This window comes from Fusarium subglutinans (assembly GCF_013396075.1).
Source record: "Fusarium subglutinans strain NRRL 66333 chromosome Unknown NRRL66333_c0000019, whole genome shotgun sequence".
NCBI lineage: Eukaryota > Fungi > Ascomycota > Sordariomycetes > Hypocreales > Nectriaceae > Fusarium > Fusarium subglutinans.
Genome location: NW_023502082.1, coordinates 320,672 through 347,456, shown reverse-complemented (window position 1 = coordinate 347,456; position 26,785 = coordinate 320,672). Strand labels below are relative to the sequence as shown.

The following is a 26,785-nucleotide window of genomic DNA, read 5'->3' as shown; positions in this document are numbered from 1 at the left end:
AAGGCTGAGGAACGGATCCTGGTTTCCAATCGAATTACGCGATTGGCCAGCTCGCATTTGACTACGCAGTGTTTGGCGAGTATGCCATCCATCTCGCATTGCAATGTCGGACTCAATGAGGCGTTGCAAACAACCTCAATTATAGAAACAGAAAATATACTTATAAGGCCCCCAAATCCCATCTCATCATGGAGCTGTATCAATCTCAGTATCAACATTCAATATGCATTCTAATCTTGGAGCTCTTATTCTCTATCTCCTTTCGGGATCTACTATAGCATCAGCGATCCCTGCACAGACACAATCCCACGATGTTACCCTTGTAGCTCGTGCTACTGCGACAGAAACAGCTGCGCCAGAGGGATGGTTCACCACTACGAAAAACATCGCTACTATTGGGGGTACAACAGATAAATATGTTACCATTCCTGCCAAAACAATCTCAATTGTTGTCCCAACATGTGTCCAAACTCTTGAGCCTGATGAGAACGGATATCTTCCCCCAGGAACATGTAACGCCCACTGGAACTACTATCCCAGCTTTGCAGCTGCTGTGGTATTCGCTTTGCTCTTCGCGGCATTGACTGGTGTGCATATATGGCAAGCCGCTCGGTACAAAAAGTTCCGTACGTTTTACTTTTGTTATGTGCTGGTTTTGGATGTAATAAGCTGACTGGTGCAGACATGGTGTTGGGTTGTTATCATGGCGGGGATCTGGGAGACGATGGCGTTCACCTTCAGAGCGATAAGCACGAAGCATCAACAGAGTACAGGTGTACTCTTGACGTTTAACATCTTCATTCTGCTCGCGCCAATTTGTATGTCAAACCTACTGCTTCTCCATCGCATTACTAACAACGGCAGGGGTTAATGCGTACGCATACATGACTCTCGGCCGAATGGTCTACTACTTCATACCATCTCAGTCCCTGCTCCGCATGCCGGCTGCTACTCTCGCTGCCATTTTCGTCGGTCTCGATATCCTCTCATTCATCGTCCAACTCATTGGCGGCAGTATGTCTGGACCTGGTTCACCACCTGACGAGCAGATGAAAGCCATCCATATCTACATGGGCGGCATTGGTCTCCAAGAATTTTTCATCGTCATCTTTGTCGTCCTCTGCTTCCTCTTCCAGAAGAAGATGCACACGATTGAGCACCAGCACCAGGGCATCAAAGCCTTTGTTACCTCAGACTGGGGCATGCTTCTCTGCACGCTATACTTCTCACTAGCCATGATCTCTGTGCGCATTATCTACCGACTCATTGAGTTCTCTGGCGGAATGGGCCAAGACAATGCTCTCGTCACCCACGAGGTGTACTTTTACATTCTTGAAGCAGCACCTATGTTTTTGGCGCTGTTGGCGTTCAATGCCATTCATCCGGGAAGGATCATGACTGGTCCCAAATCTGATATACCTGGGCTGTTCTCGTTTATCAAGAACAAGATTCGGGGGCGAAAAGGAAAGCAGTTGCTGGACGATCGAAGCGACAGTGATGTTGAGTTGAATACCCGGTATGAGCCGACTAGAGGGGTTGGGCACTATGATACTGAGCCCCCGCGTTATGGATAAGTGGCTTTGAATTGGTTTTAAGATGGGGGAAACTTTTGAAAGTACTTGCATCGGAATAATTTGTTCGGGAAACTTGTTGTAGTCTGGGAGTTTGGGGTGGTATATAAAGACTTGGTCCAATGTTAGTCCTTCATGTAGTATAGAGCCTAGAGATACCTTATTCCATTGCCATTTTAAAACAACAAAACTTCCCAATAACTTTGCGGCGAAATGCCCATGTGCATTTTTATATATGTATGTTAAATGTGGTTGATATAGTAGATTAAAATAAAAAAAACTTGAGTATTGGGACAGCTTCAGAGTAATACTCATAACGCATGTGCATCTTTCGCCTCAAAATTCATTCGCCGTCAGGAATCTCAGCATCGCGTCTAAAAATTCAAGCTAACAATACTTATTTATAGTTATATCAACAATTACAAAGCAAGATTGCAACTTGGAATTTATTTATCGGCTTTTTGCTGCGGATTGTCATGGCTGGGATCTCTTGCTCTCTTTCTTGGTCTCAAGGTCGCGATACGAAAATCTGGGGATGTGGGCTTGTGGAGCTTCAATGAACCACAGCGTTGATGCGACGTCAAACAATACACTTGTACTCCGTACCTCTTCAGATAATACGCCACCAATTCATTCTGTGTCACAATTAATATGTCGCCATCCCCTTTGATCTCGGCTTAATGCGGCTTGTGATTTTCGTTTCTCAAGCATGCGTTGTGATGTCATTCTTCTTGACGTCACCATCTCGTAGAGAAGCTTAACTTGAGCTTCCTCCAAGCTCCCAAGCCCAACTTGCAACAAACAAACCATCAACCAAACTAACTCAAACTCTTCAAATAACCAAACAATACATTCAACAAACGTCAAAATGCGCTTCCTAACCACTCTCCGCCCATCAACCCGCCTCGCCCCGCGCGTCCCCATCCGTCCCTTCCACGCCGCCCGCATTATGCATCAAGACCAAGGCAAAGACAGCAACGGAAGTTTCATCGACGGTCTCGTAGATGGCGAGGCCAAAGGACGCACAGGTGGTGGTGAAGCCCTCGACGCGAGCTCTAAGAATGCACCTCCTCAGCCTAAAGTGTCGAACCAGAGTATTCCGGGGAATCAGACTGATGAGTTGACGGAGGAGCAGAAGAAAGAGGTTGAGGAGCACAACCGGGACTTTGATAAGAAGCATGATCGGGGGAATATTGCGCCTGATGACAAGGTTGATAAGAAGTTCTGGGGAGATGGTAGACATGGAGAGAAGGATAACAAGGACACGACGCCAAAGGAGGAGAAGTGAGGGCGACGTGATGGTCGTCTGGATGCCAATGGATACAAGGAATATTGAGGCCGGTGAATGATAGTATACGTTATTAATGGAGTCAATGGAACCAGTTTTACGCGTCTGAATGTTGTCGTGGCGTTGTGTTTGCCCATTCCACGCCAGAAGCCCCTGATAAATCATTAGTTTTGCCATATTTGGAACCGCAGGATAAACTCGAGACCCAAGGCTCTGCTTAATTCTATCTTTAGTGCTTTGGTTTGCGGCCAAACCCCTCAATTCGACGAATCATCTCTACTACCTTCTAGAATGGAGGCAGGATAACATGGCAAGGCCAAAGAAGGCAGGCATTGTGCCGAGTACAGGAAGGATCCGAACGCGAAAGTTGGGCAAAGCAGACAGAACTAAGCGAAAAGTTGGGCATGGCAGCGTTTTACTTTACCCCAAAGTGACTGATTCCGAAGCTCGAAATCATTGCATGCCCACTGGAAACTCACTCAAGAACTAACTTAGGATCCTACCCAAGCGTCTTTGGTGCTATCAGTCTTGGGAAGTGGATCCACGACTGGACCATCTCCCACTACTAAGCCATTCATGGCCGACAACCAGCATTTTCAGCCAATCGAATAACACGGTGTAGTATCATTCCTCACAGGTAGGACCGCTTCTCATCACTCCATGCACATGTTTACGAAGGACCTCGTTTCATTTCTCCATCTTGGGGTTGTGTTTTCGCGGCGCAGGGCCATCATGTTTCTTTCGCTGAGTCACCAAGCACCTTGCCATGTTTCGGCTATAGAAATAAGACTGCAGATCAAATTTAGCACAGACCGTAACGCGGAACGCCTTTGTGGTGTTGATCATGGGCTTGGGCTTCGCTTCCACTCTATTGACCCAATGTGGCTATCTGAAATACTTGAATGCGCTGCATGAGAGGGGTCTTTGGGCACCTGCATAACCCAAGCTGATATCAAGGTGAATGAAGCCCACGTTTTGCCGCGTATTAGTCTGCATGGGGTTCTGGTCGACCCTGAGGCTACTCTCCTTCTCTAACGCAGGCTGTCTCTTGACACAGACGATCTCTTTATCAGCCTGCCCTTAGGCTATCCAACTAAAAAGATCAAGTGTATGTTGAGGCTGTTCCTCTGACCCGGCGGTATGTGCGACAGCGAACCACCGTCATCCAGGTACGAATGGTAGACTGTTTAAAGTGGGCCCGAAATCCGGGGCGGATACCGGGAAGCTCGGAATCTCCAATATCCTTCTCGTTCAGAGGAACAGAAGCTGTATCAATCATCAGTAGTCCCAAGACAAGGTAAGTAGATAAAAGAACTCATTTCCCCTCATTATCCCAGGTCTGTAGTTCATAGACAAATCCAAGCACCTCATCACAAGTACATTATCACAGATTACCCCTTCATCATGCCAAAACCTCACTACATCAAAGTTCCCCGTGGAGAAGATCCCTCGCCTGACATGAAACAGCAACCTGCTCACCTATCAGAGCACATGAAGAACTGGCTACAAGAGGGCCCCAAAGATACGCCGTGGCATAACATCGATTCAATTGAACCTGAGTCCGACACGCAAGGCAAGTTCGAGGTCAACGTTGCGCCATCGGAGACCCCTGCCACACAAGGCAGTAATAAGTAGTTCAATACTAGGAATGCATACGGGTAGAAGTGTTGGTAGGCTTCCCACCGCAGAGACTTATACAAGCTAACATTGTTAATGTTCAGCTAATCTTATTCTTGTCGACATTATACCCAAAGTTGACATGGGAGCATGGTTTGCAACACTCGACATAGGATCGAGCCTGGACCCAATCTCCATGGCGACAACATACGCCAAGACAGGAGTGCGTCGCGGGACTAGACTTTCTGTGCTATTCCCAGAAATCAACAAGGTAATCTGGGGCTCAAAACAAAGTAGCAAGAAGTCTAGAACCCTTCATGTATCGAGAGGAGCTTAGGTAGTGATGGTGGCAGATGTATATACAGTTCTCGAGTACGCGATAACTCTATGAGACCATGGGAATGAATCCTTTCATCTTTTCACCTTTCTATAGGATCGTCTTTCGGTACACTAATGACCTCTGTCACATTATATCAACATGTGCTGAAAAGCAGATGCAGTGCACCACAAATGTGGGATACCTCGAGGACGTGATGTCGCCTGGGTGGGGGGAAGAACTAAATATAGCATGCCAGCCAGAGTCTGGCACAAACCATTTCCCACCTTCATTCCACTTCACTTTCATCCATAGATGATTATTTAACACAGAAATAGATTATGTCAGCGTTCAATAGGATTGCAGCATCTGCAATTGAGTGGTTTGAGTCTCAGACAAGTATGGGGATTTTCATATTCCTTCTAACATGCTTTTAGAATCTTTCTCGAAGCTTTCTCGAAAATCTTTTGCTGGCTGAGTGTTCCCTGCTTGACCAATATGGGTTTTTAGGCTAGCACTGCATGGGTGCCAGGGCGATAAGCACCCACCAAGCGACGACAGAGTAGACTAACATTGGGGAAGTGGGCAAGGCCCCAGATCCCAAACCCGCAGATGATGGGTTTGATCGACAGGCAATGGATGATGGACCGAAGCAAGGGTTTAGTGGGTCATGGTGTACGTAAATAGGTCGATCGCGTCAGGGCTCAAGTAAGATGGGCAATTCCTTTACTTTCGTGGCGTTACGTAGCCTCTGGCTGCATTTATAGCCTTCACGGAAGGTTATTTTTGCCGTGACCTGAAAAGTTTGACAGATGTAAGATAAAGTCACTACCAGGTATACCAGCTCCCACGGACTCTCTCACAATGAAGGCATCACTTACGCAAATATGCGTGACGTACGATGGCAAAAGAATTGCAGGCAAGATAATGGTGTTCAGGTATGCCAACGGCATCGAACACCCAGTCGCAATCAATAATCTGCAGCGAATGGGTGGGAAGGAAAGTAGTGCTCTCCTACCTTGGGCCTTTAATTAACACTCGTTCTGAAAAGAATCTGCCCAGAGGCTCATGAGGCACCGTAATGCTCAATACTTAGGTAGGGAAGACCATACCTACCCAAAGATGGGGTCACCAAACGTGGCGGACCAAAAGGCGAGGAGTAACAAGCTGTGGTAGGGAGACGCCCTTCTTCTTCTTCTTCTTCTTACGGTGAAGCACTCTCTCTTCTCATAGATGGTGTAATCCAACAAGGACTCTCTGTATGCACAGGCAGGACAGGGCCGTAGCCCATGCCTGACGCCAGGTAATTGGAGTGGATGGTCTGTGATACTAGATTCAGAACAGTCTAAGACAACCCACGTCAGCTCGTCATACCGGGATAGAAGTTTACATGACCGGGCCGGCGGGGTGAATAAAACATCAATAGCCCATTGGCTCAATCTCTAGAATGAGATTTATTGAACCTCCAAAACCTGCCGTTGGAGGAAGCAAGCATATAACTTCCAACCTTCAGACTACTCCGCACTCCTTACATTTTCGATGTACAACTCACGCCCCGACAGTTATTGACCGCTTGTGGCATACGCCTTGTCTCATGGGCAATCGAGACATGCGTATATCATGTGGCTGTCAGGGGAGGTGCAGCGAGTCGTATTCCTGTTCCAAGGCGGCGGCTTGGGTTAGCAGCTAGCCTATAAGACTTCTAGGTAGTCAGGGGGTGCCTAAATAATTGAGATTTGGACAAGGGGGCCAAAAAGGAGACGAATAGTGGTGAGAATCCAGCATATGTCTCTCTCTCCAACTGCCAAATACTGGCGAGCCGCGCTTCATCCGATAACCCGAGGGTGACTACAGCAAGTTGCGCGTGGGGGGGCTGATTTCTCGGGGTAACTTATGCTTAGCAGTAGGCTGAATGGAATTGACTCCCGCTACCGGTAGTGTATAACGCCATGTTGCACCGGTCTGGGGACAGCTGAGGCGAACAAGGCGGCTGCATATCAGTCCTGTAGTTCGCCTGCGCCAAGAATGGATTCCCTGCAGGGCTCAATGATGATTCTAGACAACTTACTTCTTTAAGCAAGAGAGCAAACAAGAAAGCGACACTACAAACGAATCCCTTGTAGGCTTATACATTTCAGTCATTGAGCTAACTCCTCCGCAGCCAACCACGATGACGAACGAGTTCCGTAGCTTATCAAGACCTTCATCTACCAAAAAGGCCCTGCTCCTTGCTAGTTATTCGAGAATTAGCTCTTCATCAAAACCACCAGCTTATGCCCGATGGGCAAGAGCCCATAGCTGTCACTCGGTGGATCATGTACTGTAGTTGATAGGCACTTGTTGGGCGCCATGACCTGGCTTTTCAGTAAACCCATGGATTGGATGCGTTTCTTTCTTTAACCGCCCAATTAGCTACCTGCGCCCCAAGGATATAATATAACTGTAAACTCTGAAAAATCGGTGAAGAGAGAACGGCGTTGTAAGAAAAAAACGTTTCCCTTGTTTCACGGTGTAACCCCCACCTTGGGGTAAGTCCCGGCCGAGCAGCCTTGACGTCTCTAGGCAGGCTTTGGTACCTTATTACCGCCTTGGTGTGTCAGACAACAGGTGTAACACAAAGCTTTCTCTCACTGGTGCAGCATCATCTTTAAGCGGAGGCCTGATCCAAGAAATTGAGGTATTACAGCCGCCAGCACAAAATACCGCGCTGAATTTGTCGAGTATCGATATAACAATAGGACAGACACTCCTTCGCAAGGATGACGAAGTCCGAGAGTCTTTCTCGATGGCTAGACGAAGCTTGATTCGCAACTGCATAATACTGAGATGTCTCATAGGTGTCTAGTAATGGCAGTTTTTACATGATACCGTATACCAGGAACGTCGAAATGGGAGTGTCTTTTTCACAAGCTAGCTTGACCCGAAAACATTAACGCGGGGCAGATATGGCCCGTCTCGCATGGGTGTTATAACACGTTACTACACTGACGTCTCTGGCCTGGTGCGGCCAATTGCCTGCTTCGTACATACACGGGGAGTGTGATGTATCACCACCGCCCCCGCCCCCCAAACCACGTTTTAAGCTACCTGTGTTCGTTATACTCGCTCCCAAAGCTCACGCGAGACTCCTTGTCTTATCGAATTGATGTTCCTTCATTGGCTACTGATCAACCGTGGATATGCGATGACATCGGTTCCAGTCGGTCAAATTTTGACATATGTTGCTTGTTATGATCTCGCAGTCAGTACTTCTTTTGTACGCCTGAGACATTCGACACTGGCTATGAATACACCAGAAACAATTTATATGTATAGCGTGACGCCTTGCATCACATCTCGGAGCTTCGAAGAGCATCAGATGCGAATGCGAGAAATAGAGCGTGTCTTTAGGTGTAGGACTCCCTCAAAGTTGGGTATCAGCTAAAACCACATTGCGGCGTAGTGCGATGCTTACCCCTGATAATTCCACGGAGAGTCTCCATGGAGATCAAAGGGAGGCTCTGCGTTGCGTAGACTTTGAGGAAACTGCTATCATCGAATCTTAGATTCACACCCCCCATCATCCATTTGGTCAATGGAACCGCCCGAATGAACCGTGAGGATGACAGCTCGCATTTGACCAGTGATATTACCCTGCAGAATCACGAGTCCAGTCAAGTTTCTTATAAAACCCCCTGGGTCTTTTCACCTTTGGAAGCTGCTTCATAGACATCCCAACCAAGTACACCATATCTCATCCATCCTTCTATTATCATGCCAGACCCTCACTGCATCCAAGTCCCTCGACAGGGGAACCCATTCCCTAATATTACATACCAGAGCCCTATATACTCGGAGCAGATAAATACTTGGTTGCGAGAGGATCAGAAGGATATGTCATGGAATAACATTGACTCAATTATTGCATCTAACACGCCAGACAACTCTGAGGCCAATATCTCACCATCTGATACCCCTGCCACCCAAGGCAGTAGGAAATAGTTATATGTTAGAATACGTTATGGTAGAGGTACTGTTGTAATCTTTATTACTGAGACTTGTGAATGCTAATATCATGTTGTCGGGATCAGATCAGATCATTCTCATCGACCGTACGCACAACTCGTCTAAAGCAGTCAACACATGACCAAGCTGGGACTCAATTGCCGGGGCGAAAGAACGGAGACGGGAGTGCGTTGCACGGCTAGCCTTTTATATTACTCCCACGGAAATGATATTAGCCGATTCGGGGCAATAAGTAGGGAGGAATGAAGGAGTTATCGTGTATCTAGGGGAGTTGTCCGTGGTGGTAAGAGCAGAGCACACACTTCGTTGATGAGTACCCCGATAGCTCTCTGTATAAGACCAATTAAATGATTATCTCCATCTTCTTGCATGTTATTCGAGTATTGCCTTTGGGTACGCTAATGAACTTCTGTCAATGGATGTTCTGCTGACATAAAAAAGATGTGTGATAAGTCCGAATGGTATCGCATTACGGAGCATCTGCAGCGGAATTTATCGATGGAGATGACATTGTATGAGGCTTCTAGAAATGTTCTGGAATTATTCTAGAACTTTTCTCTTAAGCTTTCGCGTGACTCTTGACACAGGTCCTTAGCTGACACAACAATTACATTCGATGAGATTGGAGGCCAGCAGCATGATGTCATTATAAAATAACATCATCAGGTCTATCCTCTCCTCGTCTTAGTTTCGTCTTCTGCCGACCTTCTGTTTGAGTCTCTCGGCAGCTGGCTTCGACGCGAAGGAAGCCCTTCGATCTCGGCCAACTCTATCTGCCTAGCCCATATCAGTCTGGGACAATAACCCCGGCAGATCATCTGCAGATCCAAAGCTGTGGCATAGAATACTGGGGGCGTTTGTTAAGCGGTTGGTTATTTAGTTGTTTCTATCAGGGGTCTTAATCGTTTCTGTCGTCAAGTCCAAATCGGGCTCTTCTTTGTGTAAACAAAACTGGTAGAGTTACGTGAATCAAGATAACTAAGATTCATTCAAAGCTCCGGCACTTCTAAGAGCTAATTGTGAACATGAGTCGCGGCTCATCTAAAAAGGACGGGGGAAGCCAAGCAGGCTGACCCGGGAGAGGGGTCCTCCATACGGTTCCAAAACCCGGGCGGTGTAAGATTCACATGCCCGGGCTTCTGACAATTCGGCATAACCGACCATGAAAAGGGGAAGAGATGGCGTCAGCCAGTCATTAGGTCTAAGCACACCCTTGTAATCCCCGGCAGCTGTGCAGCCAAATGCCGCTGTGGATTGTCTGATCATCCGAACAACTGAACATTAGTGTTTCAAGGCCTTGGATTTAAGCCCATGAACCTGCGTCATGGTCCATCTCTAATGAATACCATTCTTGGACTAGCTGGTCAGGTGAGTGGTAGTACTCAGGCGACGGCTCGGCAGATCAACGCTACATAGGCCTATTTTCGTATCCTTTAGACTCCCATGGCCGGCTGAACTATACCGAAATAGCGCTGACAGGATTCGCAAATCTTAGCGATGTGTCGGCACGGCAGCTAGGTCTTAGCTCCGCCATCCTTTTTTTGCTTTCAAGAAATCTGAAGCTCAGATTAACCCCCGAGAAGAACCTTGCAGTCGCCTGTACATCCGTTCCTTAGTGCAAGTATGTTATGACGCCGTGGAGGGTAAACGTTGAGTTAGGTAGATGCTAGGACAACTCTCACAGCTCGTATCTGGTTGCGGGCACGTATATACCTTATGGCTCATCATATATCCCCGCCCCCACAATGGAAATTGACGACGAACCTAGATATGATGATAATCCCGTTGTTCATCTTTGAGTACAATTATATACCTAGGTGTCTATACTCTGTGCCGTTGGTAGTAAGTTGTACGCGTAGTTGCCAATCATCAGCTGGCCCATTGTCTTGACAATTGACAATAAGAACCTAGATACTGTCGCACGACTTCAAGATAAGGTAGGTAGTCTTCAATTGGGAGCGTACCAATCCGTGAGAGAAGGGATATAAAAGGACGTGCGCCATGCATGCTCGGCTCCTTAGCTGTGGTACCGCCACAGCATGGAAGCGGGGTTACATCTAGGTACCTAGACCTAGTTCGCATTACCACTGCGCGCAAGTAAACCCCAATCGCCCAACCCACTGGCTGGGGGCATACTAAGCTATGGGTGAACCCCGCGACGTATTGTGTTAATAAGCTATCGCCGAACTTGATGGTTGGTTGATCTCTTCTTGTTGCAGGATGGCAGTAACATAAACAATGACGTGCGCGTTACCCAATATAGAAGTTTAGTTTCATATCCATGTCAAAAGTCTCACGGATACATTCCCTGTATAATAATACAGACAGGGTTATTTCGTCTGCTTTCATTGTCGCCAACAGAGTGATGCAACATGACGCGTAGCTAACATGTCGCCCAAGAGACCAGCTGAACTTCGACACCCTCGGAACCTCATCCTTGCGAGTCACGGCTAGCCCTTTGCATTACTCGAGCTACCAGCAGTGATACTACCAGATCGGAGCCGCAGGATCTACGCTATCAGGATGGCAGAGGTCCCCACCCCGGCGCACTCAGTTAGTCTTAAAAGAGCCTAATACAAAGGCTTTTCAGGGTCGCGCCGCGAGTCCAATGCCATACAGCCGCCGTCCAGTCTGTACTCTGTACCAGACCAACATGTAAAGTAACTCTCTAGAGAATGGTGGAACGTTGAGATTGGGAAGGGCTAATTTAGATCCGGACTAAACTGGCGACCGCTGGAAGGGAGTGGCGGACGCTGAATGAAAGTCTCCAGGTATAAGAGATAACCCCACACATCAGTCAAGTATGGGGCTACTGTATGATAGCTCTCCCAACAAGGCCAACACAATAATATTGAGTATAGGAGTATACTTGATGTAAGTGAGCAGCCCAGAGTCTGATTTCAACAGCCCCCGGTCTTGAGCCTAGCGCGTTCATGCCCGGTAGAGGCTGAGCCGCGGCCAGACGTTGTACCTAGCAGGGATTCTAAACAACATGACCCGGATTCTAAACAACAGTGGTTAAACAACATTACCCTTCGTCTTTAGAACTTGAGTACAGGGGTGAACACTGTACCCCTGTATTGCCTCTTGATCGTACTTACACATAGTCATGTACTAATGAGTTGTAGTGCCTCAAACTGAGAAAAATATGGCCTCGCATTGAGATACTTGGAAACCCCAGGTTTTGTTCACCATCCAAGGGAGCGGAGGTTCATTATGAGCACAAGCCAGAGCGACATTGAAGATAGCAATTGCTCGTTCGTTAATACAATTCGAGACTCGAATAAACAGAGCTTTGGCAGACCTTGATAATTGCACTAGGCTCCATGATCAGCACAATTAGAAAAGATAAAGTCTCTTTTAGATGCAAGACAACTAGTGCGTGACATATACTATCAGCTCGTTGACATCAGCGTATTTGCCTTGCGACTGAAAAAAAGGGTAGGGTCACAATCGTAGAACGGCAGACAGCAACACAATAAGCAAATGGCCCTGTTGTCGATCTTATTGGACGCCTATAAGACGCCTCGAGTACATTTCCACGCGATGGCCTCCATCCAACTAAGCGCACTAGTGCAAATATGGCGGAAAGGGTCTCAACATCGGGAGGCAATATCTCACGAAGCCGAGCCGCTTGTAGGATGAGGAGCGGTTTGTTCTGTTTATCGAAAAGAAGCACCAGCACAACCCGCAATTCTAGGAACGTCCTGGCTAAGGTGAAGCTGATAGCGCTTCCGAATATTGACGTTGAGAAGAGCCGGTGAGCTACAAGTTAGATCAGCTGCAGCGGTGGTCCTGGCGTGCATTTCGCCGAGCAACCAGGATTCAGGCCAGTGCGCGGCGCACGTTGACTGGGAGAAATGGGTGTGATGTCGAAGAATTTTAGTGGTATTATTCCGTATTGCAGACTGGTCCCGAGGCCGACCCCGAAACCTAGGAAAATTTCCCTCGAGGGGATTCATTGTCAGCGTGCATGTACTTCGGGACGGTGCCGTGAGAAAGCCACCCCGCCCGGGGTCAGGGGTAAGTATCCGTAAATGGTGGCTGATCGTCAAGTCCAATCCTCTAATGCATGAGTAGTTATCCCTTAGCTTTCGCAAGAAGTTCGAGGCTCCGCATCTAGGGCGGGCCACGCAAAAGGATAGAATCCTGTAGCGGTTCTGTATAGGTAGAGATTCACATACTCCCTTTAGAAACCTACCTACAGATCAGACTAATGAGTAAAAGCGGTGGGTGGCGTAGGCCACTCGCTGGGTGTAAGCGTGCCCTTGTAAAACCGGCTGTCGAGTAGTGCCTGGCAGCTGAATGCCGTTGCGGCTGACACATTTGCCTACCTATTCATCGCGATTAAATATGACGGACCTCGTACTAAAGGCCATGAATCCGCGTCCCCACAAGAAGATTATATACCAAGTAGGTAAGTAGATAATTTTTCAATCTTGATTGACTAAGGTATTATTACCGTTGTAGAACTAACTGTTGAGGTAGGCACAGTCGTTTTCTAACATCTATCCAGCAGGTCAACATCTCATCTAGTGTCACTCAAACCCATGTGTCTCGATCTTATCTAAATCCGTAGCAACAACATGGCGCGTGCTTTGTCCTGAATGTACGAATACCTATTGGCAAGTAGTATTCTAGGTCTTGACGTTGGGTGCGGTTATGCACATGGAAACCCTGCAAACCAAGGTAGTCGTATTCTTATGACTGACCTGTTCGACACTCTCAGAACCGCAACCAAGCGAGTGACTCCTGACCCATTATATTATTCCAGGTAACGGGACTGCAAAAGGTAGACAATGTGCTAGCGAGTGAGCAGGCAATTCTGAGTTGAAGCCTTTTAGCGACTGTAGCTGGAATCGCAAGTTGTGCGTATGCTGGGCTTCATAATTCAGAGACTGGGCATTAAGCTTCTTATTGCCAAGTCTGATAGTTATGTCTTTAGGTGAACAGTTGCAATTTACTAACTGCATTACTGGCTTTCCCCTATACCGTTCTTATTATCCCTCGCTAACAAAAGCTGCGACTGGAATATGATCTCTGCTGGACTAAGCCTTAGTCGATGGTGCGGAGGATGAGCTAAGATCACAGATAAACGAGGACTGGATCAGAAGAGTTCCAGAGCTCTCGGGCTGAAGTGCATTATTATTAGATAAGGCGCTTGCCCATGATGATGAGACACTCGTATACGTCAGCATCATCATTGGAATGAGATGTATTGAGCTAAAGGCAGCCGTAATGATGATGCTCCCGTCTGATTCAGCATGAAAAACCGCTTGAAGATCGACTTTCTTTTTGGAGAGAGTTTCCGCTCAACGCTGCAAGTCAGATTCATCAATTTCCATAGCGCTCTAACCAGGTCAGGTCTAGATCAATGATACCTAGTGCAGTCTTAGCGTCCTCTCCGGTCACCCCTGTAATTCTTAGTGCCTTCTCCGGTCACCCTTGCACTTCATATCCTTGGTTAGATTGGATGGCAACAGTGGGCTACACATGGAAGTCTCGAAAAGAGTACATATTTGTGGGCGGCTCAGTCATCAAACAGCCAACCAGGCTAGAGTTTTCTTGACATTAGGCCCCAAAACCCATGGATCCCGGTTAAGAATGATTAATACCCGCGGGGCGTAAGCCAACTAGTTGGTCTCTTGTCTGAATGAATCGACAGGTAGGGGTACTAGGTAGTTATGTGCTCATGGGCTGTACCAAGTGTCTCAAAACCATTCTGGCTACATGGCGGTACTGAGGAGTTGAAGCTCCCAGGGGAACAGCAGTTATTTTAGATTCCATGGACCAGAGCCAGAGCCACAGTGACGCTAGCAGTATGTCTATTCGTTGTCAAAACACAAGACTCGGGTATAGAAGTTATGTCTCACCGAAAGCCCCAGGTTCCAAGATCAGCCCAATCGAAGAAGACAAAGTCCTTGAAGGGTGCAGCTACCACGTGACAGTTCCCGGTGGTCATGGAAGGTAAGGTAAGGTACCTAGGTACCTAGTAGGAATCGGATCATCTACCGTGAGGCGGTTCAGACCTAGCAGCATTGAGGGTGCAGGCCTAGATCAAGTTACCTGCCAAGACCCTTGAAGGGGCCTCTTCACTTTCGGTCCTGCGATATTCCTAACAATACATATCCAAGGCCAGTGTAAGACAGGCTTGTGGCGATCCCATTGGACGCCTCGAGATTCGTTACACTGGAAGGACCGGCCGTTTTCCATCACGATGACTGAGCTACCTACTAGGTAGGTAGTCGAAAAAGAGTCTAAGGGACAGGGGTTCCAGGGTCGGGTTATCGCAACAGAGGTGATCGCTTACGGAGAAAGGTTTTATCGCGTTGGTCATGAAGCCCGTTTCGATTCGAGAAAGGAAAAAGCACGGCATAGGCAGCGATTGAAGAGGTTTGGAGGACATTTGGTCTCCAACTTGCCTAGAAGTCTCCCCCTCTACCAAAGTTTGAAGGACGGGCGCTCAAATATTCTGGCTTAAGGAAAGCAAAGTGACGTTGATGGTGTTTGCGATTTTAATAGAGAGCTGATCTTACGCAGGTGTTGCGGCGACAGGCCATCCATCTTGCTGCATGGTCCATGCCCATGGATGGAGGGAGGGTGAGGGCCGCGCCGCTTGTGATATCCTTGCCCCGAGGGTGGCGAAGCATCGTTCTCAAGCAAAAGTTGTCGCTTTTCGCAGAACGTTTACTTGTCCAGCCAGAAATAATAAACTCAAGAAAAGATGCTTGATCTGGACTTCTGATATTGCTTTCTAAGCTTTCTAAATGGAAGCGCCGAAGTCTCGTACTTCTCAAGTTCTCATGAAACGGGGTAAGCATTAAATCGCTGAGAAAATGGCGTGTGTTTCTAGTACTGTTGAAGGGAACAACTGATGTCGTCTTCCAGCTTGACAAGAAGTTTCAGCCAGGACATGTCGTAGTAGACTTGGACCCAACATCTCACACATTAGCGGGGTGTCTCACATTTTGGTGTGATCGAGTAATGCTTGGGCGAACCGCAGAAAAAAAGGCACCCGCTAATGCAGCTACTACTGTACGCTGCATGCCCGGAGGTGGGACTTGCAGGTCTCAATTCAATATAAATTCTACAGTTCCTAGGTGGGAACGGAAAGGGGGGGGTGGGGAGGGGTCCTAATAGTGAAATGGAAGGATCACGTGATGTTTTGATGGTGTAGCGTTGGTATTCACGGGCGTATATGAATATATCATCAGTGTTCATCCAATCACATTTCCCCATTCGAGGCTTCTCTTTTCATTGTGCTTCAAATGCGTGGTCGTGCGCGGCTCGGCTTGCGCCAAAAGTGCGGAAGTCGAAGTGAACCCGATCCCAATTGCCCCGGACCATGCTCCTGCGCTGGACCGGCGGTGTCCTCCTTGGTCCAATGTATTCCCAAGTGGGTGTTGAAGCTGCATAACAAGGCAGGTTGATACAATCCCTCGACGGACTGGGGGTTATCAGGCCGCCTGTTGAGAAGTTGTAGACTCATCAAAGTAACTAGATAGTGGCCATCAAATTGTATAAAGCCTATGTTTTCCCCGCGGTCTCTCTAGGTATGTTGCATAGTCCAACATCGTTTCGATTTCTCCCACAAGAACAGCCCCATTACCCTTTTGATCATGTCAAGCCCTCACTACATTCAAGTCCCTCGTGATGGGGACCCATCACCCAACATTGTACATCAGAGCACTGCAAACTCAGAGCAGATGAACGCTTGGTTGCGAGAGGGTCATAAGGATATGCCGTGGCATAACCTTGATTCGATTGTAACGTCTAGCAGTAACACATCTGAGCCCAACACCAACACCAACGCTTCACACAACCCCGCCACTCAGGGCAGTGCCAAGTAGGCTATTGTCTTCAACATACGTTCTGGTGCTGAGGTACCGTTGACGTTCTCCTCTGTCCAAGCACAGACATAACTAACATGATACATGTTCATTGTCAAGCATCTAGCCGATCTCATGCCACATTACTTCGCTCATCAACATCCGGCTCGAAGCCCTCAACGTAGGAGTGGACATAGCCGTCCAGTCCCCGGAATTCGAACGACGACACGAAAGATACACATGATGCATGGTGGTATACAGTAGAAGTCAACGTCTCTGTATTGGCGTGCTCGATGAAGAGCTTGCTAGTTCAAACTAGTGACGCTCGGGATATATATGTACACGAACCTCTGTGGGAGGGATGATAATAACCCTGTATAGTTTGGTCAGTACTCTGACAAAACCGGAACATTTAGACAGAATAAGATGTGTCGGTGGGTATCAGGAAACTTATAATGGAATCATACAAGAATTCTTGTCAAATACAATCTAGCGTGAAGTTTGTAGGTCATCATTTGGGAAGGGGTGGTGTTGTGAATGTAATAAAATAACGACTTACTCAGCATAAATATGTCCATTGGGATTGAACGAACATTTCGGTTCGTCCATCCTACATCCTCATCCGCACTCAATGATCATATCAATCCAGCCTGCGCAACCTTTACGGCCGAGCAAGTCCAGGTGAATTGGTCCCAAAAACTTGACCGATCGTCCCGCGAATCTGGTCAACAAGAGCCTTGATCATGCCCTGAGGCTTGCCTCTTCCACCAAGCCCTTGGACAGGCTCGGTACCCATCGTCGGGAGAACGTTGTCGCCAGCAGACAGACTAACGAACAACGCGAATGGCACGAGCCAAACGCATAGACCGAAGTACGACGCGATTTGCGCGAAGCTAGGAACATCGGCCTTATCGTAGTACGAGGTACGTTGGTACGCGCGCGACTGCGTATCGGAGAAATGACGGAACCAAACATAGTGATTGACCAAAACGAGAACTACATCTCGTTAGCAACAACTCATTTTACCCACCCATCAAGGCAACATACCACATGATCCCAGGAACAACGGATCCGACAGCTTCACAAAAGGGAAGCGCCTCATATTCCCCAGGTACACCACATGCGACACGATCGTCAAGACAGTAGCCCAGAAGGGCAGACCATCAACCAGCCATAGAACCGTCTGAATGCCAATGACGCTGTAGATGAGACGCGTCAGGAACCGCTTCGCGATAACGCTGTGCTCCTCGACGAGCTCGGACAGGTAGTAGAGACCCGAGGCGATAGCAAGGGTCAAGAAGCAGAAACCCAGGAGGGTTCCTATGTAGCCGACAAGAGGTAGAATCCACATTTTCTTTTGCGTTGCGTTGTGTTTGGGCGCAAGCAATGGTTTGAGTTGGAGCTCACATGTTGGAAGGAGGGGAGATTGTTATCTACAAGAGGTTGAAAAGGAGAGTGTTTTGGACACGGTTTTAACTACCAATCAGTAGCTCCATACGTCGGCAAATAGAGGCTCCGATTCCGATGGTGGTGGGGGTAACGCTAAGAAGTTGAGCTTATCGATAGCCACGAAGAAGTAAATTTTGCTCAACACTGGGAAATCGGCGATAAGGTGCAGCTCCAGGCTTCGCGACCCATTCATTTATTACAATTCCTTTTCCGAAGCTGGAGATCTGGAAATTCCTCGAAAGTCATTTGACTTACAGCCTTCACCATGTCTCGTCCTGAAGATACCCTGTATGCCACCACAACCCCGCCATCATGCCCCTCAAGCTCACAGTAACAGTGCCGCCGACGTCCACTATGACGATACCGAAGCGCGCAAGTACACAACAAGCTCTCGAATCCAAAACATTCAGGCCTCCATGACACGAAGGGCCCTGGAACTCCTCGATCTCAAGTCACCATCTCTCATTCTCGACGTCGGCTGCGGCAGTGGTCTCTCCGGCGAGATCCTCTCCTCAGTCGAGCCCGAAGAAGGCGGTCCTCACACATGGATCGGAATGGACGTATCACCATCAATGCTGGACATTGCACTACAGAGAGATGTAGAGGGTGATCTCATGCTAGCAGACATCGGCCAAGGCGTACCCTTCCGAGCTGGTACTTTCGACGCGGCGATCAGCATCTCCGCCATCCAATGGCTTTGCAGCGCCGAAACAAGCGATACATCACCTTTCGGCCGCCTAACCCGCTTCTTCAACGGTCTCTATGCATCCCTCAAGCGCGGCGGTCGCGCAGTCTGTCAATTCTACCCCAAGAACGACGAGCAGCGCCACATGATCACCCAAGCCGCAGTAAAAGCCGGTTTTGGCGCCGGTATGCTCGAAGACGACCCGGGCACCAAGAACCAGAAGCTGTACCTCGTGCTTACCGTGGGAGGCGGTGATGTTCAGAAGAATGGCGGTGATATCACTGGTGTTGTTGAGGGTATGGAGGGTGTGGATGTTGAGGATGCGAGAAGACAGATTAAAGCACATGCTCCGAATATGTCGAAGGGTAGTAAGGCGTGGATTGTTAAGAAGAAGGAGCAGATGGAGCGGAAGGGAAAGATTGTCAAGGCGACGTCGAAGTACACTGGACGAAAGCGACGGATACAGTTTTAGGCGTGTGGGCTGGTTTGGGCATTGTACGGCGTTGGTGGGAAAATCTTTCTTTCTAGACCTTTCAATTTGACACGGATACCCTTTGAAGCATACAGCTCAATCATTTTGGACCTCGCAAGGGCACCCTTTGAAGCCTACATCAAGAGTGTTCTGCTTCTCGAGCTGCACTCGTCTTAGACAGCTGGCCAGAATGCCTCCTCTGCCTCCAGAACATCATGCCACTTCCCTTCAACCCTCTTAAACAGCTTCTCCTTAACGTCCTCACCCTTCTCCTCGACAAGCCTGTTTACAGCATCATCAATGATCTTTCCAAGCTCATCCACAAACTCAACAAACTCCTGACACGTCCAGTTGTTGATAAACTCCTTCCTCACAGCCCCACCATCCGCATCATTACTCCCATCATCATCAGACAGCTGCGCCTTAGCCCACGACCAAGCATCAAGGTAACACTTTTCCGTTCCCCAGTAAATCACCGCAGCTTCAAGCCAAGGAAGTTCTTCCTTCTCGTTAGGAGATACAGAAGCGTAGAGAGCTTCCCAGCGTCGAAGACCTTCTAGTTTGGTGCTTGAGTCCACCCGACCATCTTGCCCAGTCTCGAGATTCACGTTGATGCCGTATTCTGCTGCAGTGTTGATAAAGAACTTTTCTTCTCGGCGGATGTTGACGAGAGCTGCGACGATCCAGTCTAGAAGCTTTGTTGTAGCTCCGGGATCAGCATTGGGTTGCACGGTATCAGGGTATTCGAGAAAGCTGAGAAGACGACCAAGACCACGGCAGTAGCTGTGGATGTAGAGACGATCGTTTGCAAGCCAGCGGCCAAGGAGCTCTTTTGATGCCTTTCCATGACCTGCGAGCTTGAGGAATTCAGACTGGGTAGCTCGCTTGTAAGCTTGCTCGTCTGAGACGAGAAGCTGGTGGGTTAGGGAGTAGGACATGATAATGATTAATGAGGTATTTCCTCAGGTTCTTGATGCGGAGATAGCTTCATGGTCTGACAAAAGCTTGGCAGGAATTATGTCATTGTGAGAGGATCGGTACAAAGTTGTTCCAGTGCAGGATGTTGGTACTACAGTCCAAGTCGAGTCGAGTCCGATGCGAGATCTGTATGAGGCTAGGAATGTACGATCTTTGGTGTTTGTGAGATTAGGTTATTTTGTGTATTGTTGCGCCTTGTGAGACATTGCTCTGAACGTTAATTGTGCTGTGACGGGAAATTTTCTCGAGTCAATTGAGGTGCAAAATACTTCTTAGGATGAAGACCGTATGAGATGACTTACATGCTCATTGATGGCTACTGTGCATCTCAACCTCTCATTAGTTCTCTCGTCAGCAATGATAATCAACTTCTCGGGCCGTGTACTCGGCTGCCCGGCTCGTCAAGTAACTAGACTGCCCTCAAAATTGAGAGTAGCCTATAAGAAGCATCCATTCTCATTCAGATATATCGATGCTATTCTTGGGAACGGACTCTCGGACTCTCGGAACCTCCAAGAATGTGAAAACCCAGCATCGACGGAACATTCATATCCCCGGAGTTAGGATCGCAGTTAAATAATCTTCAACGCCATGTAATTTCCTCCCCAACCTCATCCATGCCAACCATGTGTCCAAATCGTCCATCTCTTCCACCACCAAAAGCTTGGCAATGTTCTATAACCCGCTAATCGCTCACAAATTGACATCCAGCACGATCAACTTCCTGGTTCATTCTGCTTCAACCGTTGCGTGATCGCCGTTATCCCCGTTCACGTTATTTTTTCTGCTGCGTCCCTTAATCTGGGGAACGAACGGCAACGAAGCTTTGCCGACAGGGATTATGCAGCCCACTTGGTTTAATTAATGATGGCATCCCCCACAATAAGGGGCTTGTGTTAATTGTCAGCAGACGAGGAAGAAGCAAGCAAGCAAAATTGATATTGCGTATGTTTGAGATTCTGGAATGGCCAGTTTCAGCTTGAGTTGTTGTCTTTTGGTCTATGCTTGTTGTGCGGTGAGTTTCACGGCGCATTGATGGAGGAGGTGAAGCATTGAGATACTAAGTCGAGGGTTTAGTCGTAAACTATTGATAGAAATGTCGATCAGGTACACGTAACATGAGGTGACAAGACCAGTCTAGATCTCGTATCAAAACCTCTGAGGCCCCGATTTCGAGAGGGTCAATTTCAGTGCTCACGAGATGCACCCCTGATTTACAGGGACCCCAGCAGCATCGAGGGGGGCTGAGCCTCTGAAACATGGAGCTCTCGGAAGCATGTCATTCAACTCAAGGCGCATCGTCAGTCTTGCATTGGCCTTTTAATGAATGCCTCTTGCCCTTGGATGCAATAAACACCCCTTCCCTCTTTTTTCCTAGGTTTTGCTCCCCTCTTTAGCAGACTTGACTTGGCTCTTGATTGTTTCTTTTATTTTGCTCAGAATAAACAAACTGAATCGTTAATTTAATTTTTCTATCGCTCACTCACTCACTCACTCACTTACTCTTTATCATGATTCTCGACAAGGAATTAGGCGCCCTTGCGTCTCGCGCTGAGGGAATGGGTCTCACGCGGGTGCTCCCAAGAGGAGCCAAGGAAACATGTCACGATGATCAATACTCGGATACCTGCGAAAAGCCCAATATCAGCACAGGCGAGATCATGCTGATTCTCTTTATCGCCAGGTATCTTATACCCCATATCTCGCATATCGCTTAATCTTGTCTTGGCTGACCTCATTCCGCAGCGCCGTTGTGGCCCTTGGCGTTATCGCCATGCTATGCTTCCTCCATCGCCGTCGCAAGCGCCTGGACCAACTCGAAGACCCGAAGGATTTCCAAGAACTCGACGACTACGGCATTGCACCGATCAAGCAAAAACCAGCAAATATGCCTCGAGCACCACCGCCGACGTATGAGCGATCGCAGGACAAGAAGGAGATGAATACGGCTTCGCCTGCGACTACGAATGAGAGTTGGGGACGGCAGAGGGACTCGACTGATTCGTTAACGCCGTCGCTTCGACAGGCGATGGGGGTGACGCCCCGAGATACATTGGCCAATCACTAGGGAGGCATTCCACTGTGGATGGTGGGCGGATGAGCTACTGCAGGTGTCGATCGGTTATGCATAATCGACCTGAGGTGCCGGGTGTTTCAGAGATGCAGCTACGCGATAGTCGCCGATTTACAGAGGGGGTAAACAAAGATTGGCATGTCTTTACGATGGCGTTTAGGGGATCAATTGGTATGGACGGCGTACGGGCTTTTTGCAGGATGGGCGTTCTTTTGGTTGGGTTTGGATTACCTTGCGCATGACTAGCGACAGTTCCTTGACAATTCGAGAATATTTTGATACTTGGTTGCTGGTGATGCATCTGTGATGGGGAAGGAATTGTGACATTCTCGCTCTGTTCCAAGAAACTCACTACGAACATGTGTGACGAGACGCTTTAGACGAAGAGGGTCTTCGTATGTGTGACCTCTATTCAGTTTCATTCAGTTCAGCTGATCACGCGCCTGAAGTGATGAGGCGCTGTGTAACTCTGTTGTCAGCACACTTTGAAAACGGCTGTGATAAACTCGTAGGATTTAGACCTTGTGTGCCCTAATATACGTAGGTCTCGCGAGCCACAAAGTTAGTACATACGAATTATAAAAACAGTCTTCTGCCATCCAAAGCAAACAAGTTCTTCATTATTCAAACTTGTCTGTCAGCGATGGCAACCGCCAACACAGCGTCTCCTGTGAGACGTTACAACTTGAGGAGTCAGACACCACGGCATTTACAAATCTTCAACCCTCCTCTGGAACCATGCGGCGATTTTCACTTGTTTGCACGTTTTCCGGCTGATATCCGCTGGCTTGTTTGGCAACATTCTCTCAGTCACGAGCGATGGATCGATATCACCCTGGATCGTTTCGATTACACTGATCTTGCACATGAAGTGCGAGAGCTGGCAAATTCTGAAGAGTACAATATAGTGTTGAGTCATCGTTGGAGGACTAGTAAACTCTTTCGAACCACGACTGAGTCACGTACGGCTGCTTTGGCTTTCTACCGTGTTCAACTACCGTGTTGGTACAAGTCGAAAGAAAAGGTTATGTCAAGGGGAAGACTGTATGTTTGTCCTGAATTGGACCACTTCTTCTTCCAGGGCGTCAGCTTTGAGTATTTCGAGCGCTTTGCGCATGACGTCTGGGCTTATGACCCTCATCATATTGGTTTGATCAACATTGCGTTGTCAGCCACATTTCCAAGCTCCTGTTTCGAGAGATCGATTATACCGAATTATGGGCCTTCTCTCCTTCGACAAGGCTTATCCAGGATCGAACGTCTGACAATGATGAATTATGGGGGCTCAAAAAGACTATCACGCCAAAGTCGTCACCCTTCTTACCAAATGAATCATGTCGTTCCCATCAGGAGTGGTGTTCAGAGCTTCGACAGGCTGCCATATGACCCTCGATTGCATGGTGAAGATCTGAAGCAAGTATTTCTAGGAGACATTTATCCTCAAACGTCGTTCAATCGGTGGTTTAAACTACTCTCAACCTCAATGGTACGTCACGATCACAAGGTCATCTACCAGTTTGGCAGTTGTCGTGGAAATAAAACCGGCCATGGGTACAGGGACCCTGTTATACACGACCGCAAATCTGCTGTTGAATGGATTCGGCAGGACACTGACGAGCTCCAACAATGGGTTGAGAGTCTCCATCAGTCACCAGACCTCAGAGGTCAAGTAGAGAATGAGATGGCAAGAGTGTTCGAAGAATCACCACATCCAGTCATTGGATTCTGGCTATTCCCCATGGAGAGTGTCTTTATTCCAGAGGATCCTAATATCCATGGTACAGATGCTTCATTGGCAGGTTTAACGACAGTTGACATGTCACAACACATACCGGAGTTGTGCTTGGCAAATATCTTTTGAGAATGACAAACATGCAAGCTTTGTGGACGGATCAATTTTCACGGCAGGTGACAGTCTGCTATGATTCATACTGAAGAAACACTCTTAGGCTTGTGAATCACTGTCGAGCTTGAAGACCACCTACATAAAGGATCTTCACTTACACTTTCAGCTCCATTCTTTCTTCTTCCTCCATCTCACCTTTCTAACATCACTTCACCGCTTTTACAATCACGGAAACAACAGCTATTCCAGTCATGTCTGGTCAATTCGCCACGGCCCAACAGGCCGCCAACGCACATACCAACAGCGACGAAGTTCTTATGGATCAGTACGGCACCGGCTCCGGGGCCGATGTTCTCTACACGGTTGGCCTAGCTACTTGCGTTAGAGTCGCAGTAACAGGCACATACCCTGCTGGGTCCCGCGGCGGCAATGATCGCTTCCTCGCACACATCTCCGAGGACGAGCCTCACGCAGCCCTTCAGGGGCTCATCAACAGCGTCAATGAAGCGAAGCGCAACGGAATGAGAATCGACAAGGCAAGAGTTGTGGTGGGCGATTACTCCGACAATTCTGACTTTGACTCCAACAACGAGAGCGACCAGGAAAACAACGAAGAGCAGAACAAATTCACGGCCAAAGTCGGTGCCAGTATCCTTGAGTTGGTCGGTGGAAGTGGCAGTGGGAAGCTCAAACGCAAGACCCATGCCGAAGAAAAGGTCTATGAACTCAGAATTGATGGCCAGAAGCGGATTCTGTTCAAGTGGGAGGATGGAGCAGGATGGGAGAGCTCCGATTCGGAAGAGGATTAAGGACACAGAATTCTTCTAAACTTAGGGTCAACTACTCAGTAGTTTACCTCATTAATTCAAAATTCTTCTAAAGCTTCTGATGATTGTTCTCAATTAACCTAAACTCTTCTAAGTTTATAGACATTTAGCATTACTTGTAGTTCTCAAGTATGGAGTAGCCATGATTTATGGAGAATTTGGCTTGATGATAAATACTGTAACTAAGGTACTTCAATCTTCATCTAGTATCCTGTCCACTAGCAGCACGTCTAATAAGCATAAAACAACGTAGCCTCGGAATCTGTCTGCCTGATCTTCCTGTTCTGCCTGACCAGCATCCACCGCATAAGCCAGACTCCAGCAATACAAGCTACAGCAAAACCAGCACTGCTTGAGAGCGGCAGCACATACCGCGGTGCGTCAGATTTGGGCCAGAGATACTGCATGAGTTAGCGATTTGCACCAAGAACAGGAGATATAGCACTTACAGGAGTCCAGATCAGACTCAGTGTCGCACTGACGTTGGCGAGAGCTAGAGCAGAAGCCTTCTTCTCTCTCGTCTGTCCACATGTATTTCCGACCCAAGCAAGAAGAATAGAATTGACACCATAGGTACCAATAGTGAAGACACACATGGCAAAGTATCTCGCTCCAACGTTCATGGTAGCGCAAGCTAAGACGAAACCAAAGGTAGCGACAATCTTGGAGATGGTGATGTGCCAGGTACTCTCGTTGAAGTGACCAGAAGACTTTGCCCAAAGAATAGAGAGAGCACCGGCGATCAAGAAAGGGGGGCAAGTGAGGACTAGAGTAACTGTGGTGTTGAAACCGAGAGTGTTGACGATGGTAGGGAAGAAGTTCTTGAAGCCGTTGGTCGCAAGGTGAAGATGCTGGAGAACGATAAAGACCCAGACTTTCGGGTCGACGATGGCTTCGCGCAGACCACTCCATGGATTGCCATCGCCCTTCTGGCCGACTGTATCTCTTAAAACTCGATCATGCGCAAGTTGACGCTGCTCAGGTGTGAGCCATCTCGTCGTCAACGGTTCATCAGGAAGAGTGAAGCACGCCACGATAGCCACAACAAACGTAACCGCGCCCTGAAGAATGAACAACCATCGCCAGCCCTTAATCCCAGTCAATCCATCCATACCCTCAAAAACACCCGCCGCAATCAAGCCCGCAAAAGCAGAAGCCAGCACATTACCAGAGTAAAGAATACTAATCCTCGTCGCCAATTCCTTCCTGGTATAAAACGTCGACAGCATGTACAGCGCACCAGGGTAATAAGGAGCCTCCACGATACCGAGGAAGAAGCGTGTGAGAAGAGCGCCGGTGTAGTTTTGGGCTACGGCGGTGAGGGAACTGACGACGGCCCATGCCATCATGAAACCGCCCATGTACCATGATGGCCTGACGCGGGTGATTATCATGTTGCTGGGGATTTGGCCGAGGACGTAGCCGACGAAGAGGATTGAGACGGAGGTGTTGTACTGGGAGCCTTGGAGGTTGAGATCTTCTTCGAAGCCGTTTAGACGGGCGAGCGTGATGGCATTGCGGTCGAGGTAGTTGAGCCAGTACATCAGCCAAAGAGTGGGCTAATAGGTCAGTCAGAGAAGAGTTCAGCAAGTGAAGAGAAGACTTACCATGATCCATTTATCGAGCTTCTTGACGAGTTTGATCTCCTCGGGATCGCTCTTCGCCACAGCACCAGAGTAATCACCATAACCCTTCTTATCAAGAACTTCAGCAGAGTACTCCTCATGAGCAGCGTTTTGCTTCTCAGCATCAAGGGTCTCAACGCCCATCTTGTGATCTTGGGATGTCATGATGGTCAACTCTCATACAGACTATCTCAGAGAACTTA

General features: G+C 48.1%; 9 protein-coding genes across 9 annotated transcripts; 6 read left to right on the top strand and 3 right to left on the bottom strand.

Moving 5' to 3' along the window:
* Nucleotides 1-223: 223 nt before the first annotated feature.
* Nucleotides 224-1,574, top strand: FSUBG_2300 (RTA1-like protein; the record flags this gene model as incomplete). Its single annotated transcript, XM_036680059.1, has 2 exons — nucleotides 224-626; nucleotides 865-1,574. The coding sequence occupies 2 exons, from the start codon at nucleotides 224-226 to the stop codon at nucleotides 1,572-1,574; spliced, it is 1,113 nt and encodes a 370-aa protein (XP_036542220.1).
* An 865-nt stretch (nucleotides 1,575-2,439) lies between these two features.
* Nucleotides 2,440-2,859, top strand: FSUBG_2299 (uncharacterized protein; the record flags this gene model as incomplete). The annotated part of the gene is made up of 1 exon (XM_036680056.1): nucleotides 2,440-2,859. One exon carries the CDS (start codon nucleotides 2,440-2,442, stop codon nucleotides 2,857-2,859), a length of 420 nt encoding a protein of 139 aa, XP_036542219.1.
* Nucleotides 2,860-4,263: 1,404 nt separating this feature from the next.
* On the top strand, nucleotides 4,264-4,813 carry FSUBG_2298 (uncharacterized protein; the record flags this gene model as incomplete). The annotated part of the gene is made up of 2 exons (XM_036680055.1): nucleotides 4,264-4,483; nucleotides 4,581-4,813. The coding sequence occupies 2 exons, from the start codon at nucleotides 4,264-4,266 to the stop codon at nucleotides 4,811-4,813; spliced, it is 453 nt and encodes a 150-aa protein (XP_036542218.1).
* A 12,474-nt stretch (nucleotides 4,814-17,287) lies between these two features.
* FSUBG_2297 (uncharacterized protein) lies at nucleotides 17,288-17,977 on the bottom strand (the record flags this gene model as incomplete). The annotated part of the gene is made up of 2 exons (XM_036680054.1): nucleotides 17,288-17,622; nucleotides 17,674-17,977. 2 exons carry the CDS (start codon nucleotides 17,975-17,977, stop codon nucleotides 17,288-17,290), a joined length of 639 nt encoding a protein of 212 aa, XP_036542217.1.
* A 363-nt stretch (nucleotides 17,978-18,340) lies between these two features.
* On the top strand, nucleotides 18,341-19,232 carry FSUBG_2296 (n-methyltransferase; the record flags this gene model as incomplete). Its single annotated transcript, XM_036680053.1, has 2 exons — nucleotides 18,341-18,363; nucleotides 18,413-19,232. The coding sequence occupies 2 exons, from the start codon at nucleotides 18,341-18,343 to the stop codon at nucleotides 19,230-19,232; spliced, it is 843 nt and encodes a 280-aa protein (XP_036542216.1).
* A 173-nt stretch (nucleotides 19,233-19,405) lies between these two features.
* FSUBG_2295 (transcription factor) lies at nucleotides 19,406-20,170 on the bottom strand (the record flags this gene model as incomplete). The annotated part of the gene is made up of 1 exon (XM_036680052.1): nucleotides 19,406-20,170. The coding sequence occupies one exon, from the start codon at nucleotides 20,168-20,170 to the stop codon at nucleotides 19,406-19,408; it is 765 nt and encodes a 254-aa protein (XP_036542215.1).
* A 1,551-nt stretch (nucleotides 20,171-21,721) lies between these two features.
* FSUBG_2294 (uncharacterized protein) lies at nucleotides 21,722-22,278 on the top strand (the record flags this gene model as incomplete). The annotated part of the gene is made up of 2 exons (XM_036680051.1): nucleotides 21,722-21,894; nucleotides 21,957-22,278. 2 exons carry the CDS (start codon nucleotides 21,722-21,724, stop codon nucleotides 22,276-22,278), a joined length of 495 nt encoding a protein of 164 aa, XP_036542214.1.
* A 649-nt stretch (nucleotides 22,279-22,927) lies between these two features.
* On the top strand, nucleotides 22,928-24,939 carry FSUBG_2293 (uncharacterized protein; the record flags this gene model as incomplete). The annotated part of the gene is made up of 2 exons (XM_036680050.1): nucleotides 22,928-24,062; nucleotides 24,371-24,939. The coding sequence occupies 2 exons, from the start codon at nucleotides 22,928-22,930 to the stop codon at nucleotides 24,937-24,939; spliced, it is 1,704 nt and encodes a 567-aa protein (XP_036542213.1).
* A 248-nt stretch (nucleotides 24,940-25,187) lies between these two features.
* On the bottom strand, nucleotides 25,188-26,747 carry FSUBG_2292 (major facilitator superfamily transporter; the record flags this gene model as incomplete). Its single annotated transcript, XM_036680049.1, has 3 exons — nucleotides 25,188-25,358; nucleotides 25,407-26,516; nucleotides 26,565-26,747. The coding sequence occupies 3 exons, from the start codon at nucleotides 26,745-26,747 to the stop codon at nucleotides 25,188-25,190; spliced, it is 1,464 nt and encodes a 487-aa protein (XP_036542212.1).
* Nucleotides 26,748-26,785: the final 38 nt, after the last annotated feature.